We start from the raw sequence: 12040 nt of genomic DNA, 5'->3' as shown, positions 1-12040 counted from the left end.
CTATTTCATGTGATGTAGTCTGGTAAGACATACTTCAAAATATATTTGCCAATCTAAGACACAGAACATCACCACTCCTGCTTCAGATGAGAATGTTCTGACATTTTAACACTGAAGATGTAAAGAGTGAGAACCTATCCATATTAGTGTGTACATCTGAGGGTAAGGAGCCCTAAACTGACAAACTATTTTGCTTTTGATGTGCTGAGGCTACTGCAAACATTTCTAGACTGAATTAATTTTGTTCACCTTCACTCTATCTTACACAGTTTAGAGGCACTGCCATCAGAAACCTCTTTGCCAGAAAAGCCACAACTGAACAGAGATGTTATTTTGCTTTTCACATAAGAGCTCTCAAGGGTAGGTTTTTTTGTTGATTAAAACCAAAACTGAATTGGGAGTCAGCATGCAGGTGCTCAGATACAGCCAAAACAATGATTCATTCAGTTTGTGTTTAAGGCCACACACATCTCTCTGAGGCATACCATCTTAGTTAATGGAAAAATATAAAATTTAGCTACTATTGAAGATAAATAAATAAAGGAGGTACAAATTTACAAAAAAGGGAAGGGCCTTTTTTTGCTATAATGTAAAGGAACAATTGCTGGTCATAACAAATACTTTAATAAACAGTGATACAGGACACATTATTTAGGTTTTTCAGACTTTAGCTGCTTATGAAGGCAAGTTCCAATTTTATGCCTCCAACATGTCAGAAACACGGCACATTTTCAGAAATAAACAAAATGGCTGTGTTGAACTTGATCACAGCTGTTGCAACAAACATATCTCACTATTCAATGCTAGCACAGTCCTGCCCAACAAAATCTTTCATAAGCAAGCTGCCTGCTAAAACCAGATAAAACCCCAATGTCAGAAAATAAAATCTCCAAACCTGGCCCAGTCTCCTACCAAAAGTCTATCAGCATCCTTCCATTCAATGGCTATAGAACTCAGAGACCAACACGATCTTAGAGACTTATTTGAAGTTCAGAATAATTTTTCAGTCAATTCAGCTCTCAAAAGAGTAGCCTAACTGAAGTTATTAATACAGCATCCCTAAGACTGGAGAAAACTCACTCCAGGCTAAAAAATAATCTTGGATCTATCTGCTACTTTGGAAGTACCATGGATATGACCTTCCATTCTGTTACCAGCCATGCTGTGGAAATACTTGCCAATGAACAAGGGAACAAATTTGTTGAGGACCAGGAATCAGAATGGGAACGATTTCAGGAATGGAAAGAGATGTACAGCGATTGAAAGGACTTTATGATACGGACTTTACAGTTTTTATGTGTTTATAAATATATACATTGTATGTTCCCCTGGGATTTTTATTTCCCAGGCATGCCCACTTCCCTGCTTCCCTTTCTGATGGGCTGAAGAAACTCCAGAGAGGAGACCATTCGCCCTTTCTTTCCCTGGTTCCTCCCACGTTCCTCCCCCTTCGCCTGTGTGCCTACCCCAAATTGTTCCCTTGATTGTCTGTCTCATGCTCCACCCCATGTTCTAGCCTTTTCCCTTCCTGAACTCATAAAACCCCCACACACCTCAATAAAGCATTCCATTTGCACCTCTACCTTGACTCTGGACCCCTCTGTGCTGTGTCACAGCCCCATCCCCCCTCGGACCGTGGCACCCATTTGCAAAACAGAAAGAATACAGAATAGTCCTTAGATTAGATTAAAAGAAGGAAAAAATATCACTACTTTATGAGTATGGAGGAAAAACCGTGGTGTGATTACATAGCGGAATTTAAACTGTGAACATCCATCTGCAAGTAAGAAAGATCAACATCTGCATACAGCTTATCTATATAAAAGATTTTTTTTCTTAAATACATCTGTATCTTCCATTTTGATCTCAGTTAATTTGAAAAGAAAAACAAATCATCCATCCAAATAAGCGTATTCTGTCAGGATACTTCAGAAAGTTTGCAGGTCACCATAACAAGTTTTTGTTTTTAATTGTAAAATACACGAAAATCACAAGGTTGGTAGAAGTAGAACAGTTGTAGAAGGTTCACTACAACATGCACAATACTTGACAACCCAAAGAACTTGTTACCATTTTTTCTTTTAAGTTGCTGAATGCACTTACATATCCTTTCAATATTATTTAGTGAATTATACTGACTGCCCTTTGTAATGAATGTGCTCTGTGTATCTAGTAAGCAACAGTCAGTGCCCATCAGGGAAACAGAATCAGTGTGCATGAGTGCTAGCAGACTGAACAGTCAGAAAACATTTCACTTCATTGTTTGTGAAACAGTTTATTGCTTTCCACCAGCTTGTTACCAATACTCAGATTAATCCTTTCTCGTGTACTCCTATTTAGGCTTCATATTTGAAAAGTATCTGCATTAGATTACAGTCACCTATGAATGTCTCCAAATATACAATTATTTCTACTAATTAACTCAATGCCTCATTTTGCTGAAAACTATTTTTGTCTCCCCAAATTAAAATGTTTTTAATATTATGCATAGTAAATTGAAAATCAACTTGATTTTTTTTTTTGTCTTCCAATAAAGCCTGCTTTGAAGTTTACAGTTATTCACAATAATTCCCAGAGAAGCTTTCTGCAAAGGAATCTTGGTATAGTCAGAAAGAACGACCTTATTCGATCATGAACTGAACACAGCAGCTGCATTGCTGGCAGAAGATATATAGAATGCACTCATGATGGTTTCCCTGCCTCCAACATAATCCATTATATACTGATCCAGTTATTGCACAAAAAGCCTTTTTCTTATAGCACACTCTCCTTTTCACTTCTGTCTCACTCTGTATTGGAGAAAAAAAAAACTCTTGTGGATGGAATGCTTTCTGCTTTTCAAATATTTCGTGCGAAAATGCCATTTACGCCCACAGCCACTGCCGCCTTTCTCCCATCTTTTACCCCAAGACAAGGGGGGGAGGAGAGAGAAAAAACAAAACTGAAGAATTTTTCAAGATATGTAAATTAGAGCTTTATTGTTTTATACATTTTTACAAGTAGGTGCATATGCCAGACACCAGGTTTTGATTTTTGTCTTGAGAATTCACAAGACTTTTAAAAAGGTGAATCCCACAGGGAATGCACAGAGGCATGAAAATGTCACGAACTCAGAGAGGAAAGGTCTCTCAGGTAAAGTTCTTTAGAAGCATGACTATGTTTGCACTTTTTAAAAAAAGAGGAATGAGTACAGTGACTTAGTTTGATGAAGGGTTGGAAAATGTGTTGCAATGTTTTCCTTCCACACAATGCTGTTGTGTAACTTGTGTAAACTTTTTCAGTTAACATGTAAAACAAATAAACAAAACCATTGAAAAAACAAAACAAATCTATTGCTATATTGGAAATCTTGTATATTAAAACTAACATCTTTCTCTATTTTCTTTTAAGTTACACTCTGATAATCAGATAAGAAAATCATCTGCCTGTCTGCCCTTTTCCTCAGCTACTTTTATTAGCTGGAAGTAGTATAAAACCCAACTATGTTAGGAAGTCAGATGTGATGGAAAGCACTTAGGATACTTTTTAAACAAATAAGAAATGAAAAAAACTGTTTACAGGGCTCATGTGTGTTCACTTGCATGAGCCATCAGTAAATCCCATTTCTGCCTTCAGAGCACAGAATAATTTTCCAAACGAGTATATTTATAAACAAAGACGGAAACAATTAGATAATGTGTTTGAAGAGAAAGGAGTTCCTTCTAGACACATATAGAAAATGGACAGACGGGCAAAGAGAGCCTGTGTCACTTATTATATAAAGTTAAGATATAAAAAAACCTTAATTGAGCACACTGTCTTGCTTTTCAACAGGCTTGTAAAACCCTCAATGGTCCAATGGCTTAATAGAAGTGCACCAAAAAAAAAAAAAAAAAAATCACTGTTATTCTTCTGCTTACATTAGTAAGCAGAATGGAATGAAGAATGGAAGTGGGGCTGGAAGGTAAGAAGGTCAAGAAATTAGGAGCAGTTACTGGCATTTGCAATAAGACTTGCTTTCATACCCTTACTGGTTTTTCACTGTAAACCCATCCTGATTTATTAAGATAATAGTTTTCTCATGTGACACATCATGGTGCAACTTCCACAGACAGGGAAATCCACATGAAATACTGAACCCAAAACTTTTTTTTTCTTTGATAGGCAGATACTTCTCATCAAAAAGACAATGTAAGCGTTCAGAGAAAAAGGTTCAAGAGTATATCATCACTCAGCTGTTTACAACTACCTCTGTGCACTCTCATATTTCTTAGATTTACAAAGACAGTTATCTTTTTGTTTGGTCATGGCCTTTATGGTCAAGGGCCTTTATGAATGCATTGTAAGAGGGCCAATGAGGGTCACAGTATTACTGAAAATGGTCATATTCAGAGAGATGCTGAAGGAATATTCACATCTGCATAAACTTAATACGCAATGTCAAAGGAAAATAAAATAGTTATCAAGCCCAGAAGTGTGACTTTCCTAGATCAAAATGAATACTATTTATTTAATTCTTTAGAAAGCCCGAGGTAAAAATTTTAAAGTCTAAATTGTGTTTTCTCTTATAAACATTATCATCTCCATTTAACTGATGCACTGGGGTACAAAAAGCTAAGCTTGAGATGTAGAAAAAAACGTTTCAAGAAAAACCAGTTGGAGATTTGGTTCCCATTGAAATCAGTGCAGGTTGGGAACTTCAACACTATTCTGGATTCCTCTATCTCTACCATTCAAAGCCTATTAGTCATGGAATGTATTGCTCTTATCAAAAGGAACAGATTGCTACACATCAGCTATCTATGGCAACTGCTGTGTGTAAATACCTGCTTGTACATCCTGTGGGTCAGTCTGCCCACTGCAGTCACTGTGTGTGCACAATAACCGGATGGGAAGGATGGCTGGAGGGAAGCTGAGGACTGAAGCTATAGCAACCAGCTACAAGAATACTTAATGCTTGCAGTTGTTCCTGTAGCCCTAAGAATATTCTTGTGCAAAATACCCTTAATAATTTAACTGTGGTTGCATTAGATCAAGCTGAAACATTTTTTTTTGTCAGTTGGATTTAAATGAGCATTTGCATAAGTTTTGCAACTGTTTTAAACATTCTCTTTTGCTTGGTGGAGCTAAACCAGAGTCAGGGAAAGATCCATTAAGAGCTATTTTAGGTTTTACAAAGGAAACTCAAAAGATTGAAACAGACTGTTCTACAGCAGACAAAAACTTATTTAAGTTTAACTTTACATGTTTTTTCCTGAGACAACTATAAATGTCTCATGACACCTACATATTAACTTCCACATTCAACCAGCAGAATAAATCAGCAAGACTGAATTTTCCTGTAAGAATAGAAATCACAACCCTAAATACGATTATAATAACATTATCACAAAGTGTTTTTACTGCAAATTGGAAATATGTCCTGAACCTCTAGTAAAGGATAGTCCCATAGTTATATAATGGCCAAAGAGTGTCAGATTTCCAACATTGTCTTTGAAAAACAATCCAGAATTACACACAGCTTCCTGAAGACATCTGTGGAGAAAGGGGGCGTGGGAAAAGGAAGCAATAATTGCTTTTACATAAAATGCTCCCCTTTACTAAAGAAGGTTTTGTATCATATCAAATTCACCTCCTGCCAAAAAAACCTTGGATTTTTAGAATTCAGGAAGACATGAGGAAACTATTTCATTGTTTGCAAGTGGTAAATCCCAGGTGCAGACAACCAAAATTTTCCCTCTGTGAGGCTGAACTAATTCTGCAGCAACCTGGCACACAAAAAATCAACAGTTTGTCTCAAAAATGCAGGAAAAGGAACATCACCTGCAGTATTACACTTTCTTGTGGTTTGGGGGTGTTTTTTTTGAGGGGTGGGTTTTTTTTGTTTGGGGTTTTTGGTGTATGGGGGGTTTTTTTTTCTTTTGTTTCTTTTGGTTGGTTGGTTTTGGTTTTCTCTTTTGAATTTGGCTTTTTGCAGGATGGGGGCTAATTATTTTGGGCTTTTTAGGAGCGTAACTGTACCTTGACAGTGATGGTTTGGAAAACCATTCACTCTTTTATAACCAATGCATGTAACAAATTGCAGAGTTAAGATCAGAAAACCATGTATGACCTTTTTCTCTTAAATGTCTATAATATTTTAGAATTTCCTTTTATTTCTAATTTCATACTTTGCCCATCCCATGTTCTGTTTCTGTGCTTAATTAATATTTATTTATTACCTGTTCTTTTTCTGGTCCTATACAATTTTTTGATACTCAGCTTCTTTCTCTCTGCCATGTACCTCTGGTGCCTGGCTCATATCTCCCTACTTTGAAGGATTTAGCAGATCTGTTCCCTTTCTTTCTTCCTGCAGTAGCTGGTAGGTCCAGCTGATTTAGCCATTTACTCTTCTCTTATGGTATTTCTTGATTTCTCTATTCTGTTTATGCATCAACAAATCCACTTAGGGAAAAAAAGAATTGTCTAACTTTCTTTAAAAGGAAAAAGGTAGACTCTCCTTTGGAAAGAATTGCACACTTGTGAAAGCAGATGAAAACCTCAGCTCAGTATCAACACAAAGTATTCAACTGCCCAGTGAGAAAACAAAAGCAACAGGCCCAAGGATCTCAAACTGGCCATCTAAAAAACAGAGGTCACTTTGTAAAATTTGGCTTATTTGGAAAATGAACACGATGCTTGCACAGCTGACCTATTTCAAAAATCTTATATTTTCTAAAGAATTTATGCAACTTCTAAAGGAAAACTAAGAATTCAGTTCACTTATACTTGACTTCTAAATGAAGGTTATAATCACTGGATGATCATTAGAAACACTGTATATCTTCATATTTCACCACAGTTAGGCAAGAAATAAAGAAAATGAAACTCTGGCTCATATCTAATTCCTCAAATGTTTCAAATGAGAGAATAATCATAAATAACAGTAGACTACCCACTTATACCTGAAGCCACCTTCCAAAACCAACCACTATCCAGCAGGTTATATCTGCTAAGAAGCCTGTTTCCCACACATCAACAGTGATGTATTCTCCTGTCAGTAGTCAAAGCTTTGTTTTTAATTTAGCAAACTTTCCTCTATTCAGAGACACAAGGCTGCTTACATTATTTCTGTAATGCCAATCAAGAAAGCTTGTGTACATCATGATACAAGAATTACTTTTTAAATTCAGCCCCCTAAAATATGTAGACAATAACACTTAAAAATAACTCATATTTCTGATTGTTTGCCCCAGCTTTTTGAAGGGGAAAAGCACTTCTGATTTCAGTGCTATTAAAAAAATAAAAGTAAAGGCATATTATCTGTCACATGGACATTGCAGATTTTACTGAATTGGTTCAATTCCTCTTCAGTTTACTGTACTGCAAGATTTGCTTTCCCCAAATTAAAGTGAAAAAATACCTTCTGCACTTTTTTTTTTAATTAAAAATACTAATGTGAATGTATTAGGAAAAAACACAAAAGGTGGGCTAAATGTATTCTCATTTTGGAAAATACATGAAAAGTACAGGTGGCAGAGAAAGCACTGTCTTCATAAATAGAACAATAAATCCAAACATTTGAAAGTACTTACACACGTGTGACCCAAGTCCATTACAAATACCTTTGAAGTATATGATTAAAATATATAGGGAATAAAACGTACTGTGTGTAGTCATCTCTGAAATAAAGGAGACAGGAACCTGAAGCATACAATGTTAACATCTGGAAGGAACTATAAGAAGTATTCAGAGAAGTAGATTTGTATCTTTAAAATCCTAATTTTACTTAAACACTACCATTTCCAGCCCCACTATTGTTACATTGTCACAGAATCCTTAACAACTGAAGAAACTGTTAGGACTTCATTTTTATACAACCATCTAGAGGACAAAAAGAGACAGTTTACTAAAAGACAGCATTCTACAAAAGTGAACCTAAAGACAGTGAACCTTTTATCTACTTTTCATCCTCAACCAATATACCAATCACATATGATAGCAGTTGGCAGGACATCTTCAAGGGAAAAGTGATCCAAGGTCAGCTCATGAAAGAAATCTTTTACTGGATGACAGTGGTACTGAACCTCCTTTGGCTATTGATAACATCGTTGTTGAAGTTTTTAGGGAAGCTTAGAAACTTCAAGCTCATCACTGAATTAATGATTCAAAACATGGAATTAGCACAGTAAACTTTGTTCATACAGTGTAAGAGGGCAGAGAAATGCACAAAAGCATGGTAAGACCATAGTATCCCAGCAGCCTCTTCTCAAGAGCATATAAAGTATGTTTTACTGGTTCTTCAATCACAAAGATTGTAGAAGACTGCAAAAAGCCCAAGATATTAGCTCATGACTCCAGGCCTTTCAAAGCACCAGTCCATCTTTTAACTTCTCTTAACTCATGAAAAATGTCTGTCTAAGCTCCAACAGTTACATGGAGCAGCCCTGGTTGTCCTTTCAGTTGGCACCAGGTATAAGTAAGGAAACTACTTCCCACTTCTTAATTTTCTATGGCCCAGGAGTTCATATTTCCCCTTCAGTGTCTTTATTGGATAAAAATGGATTGCATGATAAAACGAGGCTCTCCACAGCATCTGAAATATCTACTCAATCCCAGTAATGAAGCTACAGTGTTTATATTGCACTTTACATTCTTTTTCAGTCACAGTTGTGTTTAACAACAACAAGAACAGAAATTTATGGTTTGTAGCCAATATTTATACTTTCCATTTGGCAGTTCTGATAAATTTTCATACCGAGTAAAGATAAAACTGACTTGGCAGACTGTATTTATCAGTGTTTCATACTAAACTGTTTCAGCTAGAAAGCCAACTGTATTTTCAGTATTTTTAAGAAGCTTCTAAGTGTATTATGAGAGAAACTCACAAAGAACACAAAATCAAAATAAACAAGTAAGACAATATAAGGGGGTTGGGGGGAAGCACCAGCAGTTCAAAATTTAAAGATTTGTTATTTGTAATCCCTAAAATGGAAGTTTATCTAGTGCTGAGTACTTTAGAAAGACAATTTTCTTTTCTAAACGCTAAATACACTTCCCAAGTTCCCAAAATATCTTCCACATTACTGTACTGAAAAGGAAATGAAGCACAGTCAAGAATTTAATCTATAGTTCTGGTAATTGCCAAATTTGACATTTTTTTCACATATTGACTCCCGGAAGTAAAACAATCCTGTGCTCATCACTACCAGAAACATAAATTTTACAGAACTAACTCAGTCTTAAATGATCATTTCTGCGAAAAGCAATACAGTTATACAGGTCAAAATTTCAGGAACAGTTGTACTGACAACTGATGAAAATGAAATTATACAATTCTGAAGACAAAACAGCACTAAAACCTGATTTTAATGCTGAAATATGTGATCAAATGCATGCATAATGAAAGATTTGGATAGCTTTGCTGTATAGTGTATTTATTTATAGATTTAATAAATTCCTTGTTTATTAACAAAGAGTTGTAATCTCATTCTATTTTAATACCAAATCCTTCAATCTTCTTTTCAATCAATCAAACACTGGATCTTCTCGCTAGGATAAATCTCCACTAACTATAAAATTTCTGATGCTTTGTCAAGGAAAAGAGCTCTGAACAATATACTATAAGTAAAATTTACAACCATTAAAGATGTGATTACTTCTCTGTTGATCCTCCCAAAACAATCACCTCAACACCCTTGCTTTCCTTCAGAGCTTTTTCCCCCAGGTCCTGATTCCCATGCCTGAAAAAATTCTCATTTCTAAGCTAGAGTCCTCAGATCATCACCATTAATGATCACTACTAAATTTAACATATCTAATGAAAGTGTGTATTAGTTGACAAACAAGGGTATTGCATTCCTACTGCACCTACTTAAGGAGTAGAACATGAAATTTCATGTATCCTACACCTCAATCTCTTCTTGTAGATGTGATTATAATTGACAAAGTGGGATGGGAACCCAGTGTGAGAAACAGCATCACTCACCATTTCCTGAGATGCATACTTTGGATCTTCAGGATCAACTGACCAGTAGCAGTAATCAAAGCTGAAGGCCACAGTTTTTTCTCTTGAGTCCCAACTGCTATCAAGCCTACTGTCAACCTGACAACAAAAGGAAAAAGACAGAAAGACCAATTCACCCTGAACATGCTGATCAAAAAGTAAGCATATTTCAAATTAACAGGAAGCTAATCTAGGATCTATATTGTGGAAAAGGAATGGTAAATAGTTTAACATCTTCATTCAACTTTCTTTGATGCTTAGAGTGAGCAGAGACATCCATGACAGACCTGCTGAAGCATTTTTACTGCAGCTAAGGTTCTCCAAGATGTATACAATAAACATAATTTAGCTAGTCCTCAAATTCTACGTATTGCCAAGAGAGCTTTAACCCTTTGGGTATTTCTTTGTCATTCTCCTGTTTCAATGAGAACTGCATTGTAGAAATGAGGCACCAGCTGAGAAGACAAAAACAATTTTCTCACTGCATAGTTGGAAATGCAGATGTCTTCCCCATTTTCCCTTGGCTTTGTCATGGTAGCAAGCTAATACTTTTGCCACTGGGACTGCACAGTCCAAACCGAACCTTTATGGGTTAGTAACAGTGACAGTGAAGCCTTTCTAGCACAATAGTCAGAAATTATGTCTGAAACTAAGGGAATCACATAAGTCTTTCTGTATAATCCTGGCCAAGTGATCTGTAATAAAACGGATAAGCTTACGAAAAAGGAACTATACATTGTTGATCTACTCACCAATGAGTCAAAACATTACACGAAATTAACACCATTCACATCTAATATATAAATGTTACTGCTGCTAAGGTTTCCCCTGTGTGCCAGGGCAGGCCACAGCTCCTCTTTAAACAAATAAACCACAGAAAGCTCTAGGTCTAACAAGGCCTATCTGGAGTCAGTCAGGCAGCTGCAGGACCAGGGTCACAACCTACCAGGGTGGGCTCACCCAGGGGGACAGGCAGCCTCCCAGGCCCCAGACCTCACAGCCCTGTGGTGGAGACCAAAGCCTTCCCTGACTAAGCACCAGAAGAGACAGCATCACTCCCAGAGGATATGTGTCTCTTCGAGAGCTCTATCACATGTAAAAGGAACTGGGGGAAAATATTTCAGAAAGTAGTGAGTCTTAGCCTCTGCAAATAAAGCCTTTGAAAAGAGAAGATACAGGAAATAAACAACACTTTACATCCACAAGATCTCTCATACCCCTAATATTTTTCCCTCATTTCTTTAATAAGAAACACTTGTAATCGATACAACAATAATTATAATGGAAAAAGGTAAATAGTTCAAATCTTTTCATTCAATTTCTGCCAAGGTTTCTCTTTTAAACCTAGTGTATAATTTCTCTGGAATCAGCAATCTGGAATAAGTGGGTTGCTTGCAGATATAAAGAAAAAAGGAGACGACATACAAAAGTCATCCATCTTCTGGGATCCCCACAGTAATCTCACAGTTCATTTATTTGAGTTTCAAGCAGAAACATTTTTTTGACAGCACAGAATTGCTTTGCTCCTGTTCTATTAATTTACTGAAGGACTGTGGTAGTTTTAAGTAGTTCAAGAGTCTAAAGCAGAAGCCTAGTTCCCAAGCACACTGGCTCCAGAACTCACAAATGATGATGGCTGCATTCAGTTTATTCTTACAGCTCTTGGTCTTTTACCACGGCCTGAAGTGTAGCTGAAGACATTTTGTTTCATTTCATGCAAATCATTTGCACTCTGAGTGCAAATATGAGAAGAGGAGAGACATAGGGAAAGAAATTTTCCAGATAAGCACAAAATCATAAACAATTTACTAACAGTTTTGAATGATGTACATCAACCTCAAAACCAAAACAATCCTCCCACATACTTCTGCTGCAATTCTTCTAGAGCTCTGCCAGCTTAAAATTCTCCCTTAATATTTCTACTAGAATCATCCAATAGCTGAGCAAACATAGAAAAGCATCAGGATCCTTTTATGAGAAAGAGAAGACAAGCAGCATACCTTTACATTTCTGACTTTTGCCACCTTGTCATCAATTTCTACAATCACTCTTCCTCCTTCTGCAGTCTCTCTGGAA

At 36.5% G+C, this 12040-nt stretch overlaps 1 protein-coding gene across 1 annotated transcript in view; it reads right to left on the bottom strand.

Moving 5' to 3' along the window:
• STARD9 (StAR related lipid transfer domain containing 9) overlaps positions 1-12040 on the bottom strand; it is a gene marked incomplete at its 5' end in the record, with an annotated part of 100688 nt that overhangs the window by 75023 nt on the left and 13625 nt on the right. The window contains 2 exons of the mRNA XM_018082804.3: positions 9947-10063; positions 11965-12034. Coding sequence (XP_017938293.2) covers positions 9947-10063; positions 11965-12034 — 187 coding nt within the window. The remainder of the gene's footprint in view (positions 1-9946; positions 10064-11964; positions 12035-12040) is intronic.

Source organism: Manacus vitellinus, unplaced genomic scaffold (genome assembly GCF_001715985.3).
Source record: "Manacus vitellinus isolate BGI_N305 unplaced genomic scaffold, ASM171598v3 scaffold_6_pilon, whole genome shotgun sequence".
In the NCBI taxonomy this organism is placed as follows: domain Eukaryota; kingdom Metazoa; phylum Chordata; class Aves; order Passeriformes; family Pipridae; genus Manacus; species Manacus vitellinus.
The sequence above is the reverse complement of the archived record's forward strand: the minus strand, read 5'-3'. Positions and strand labels throughout refer to the sequence as shown.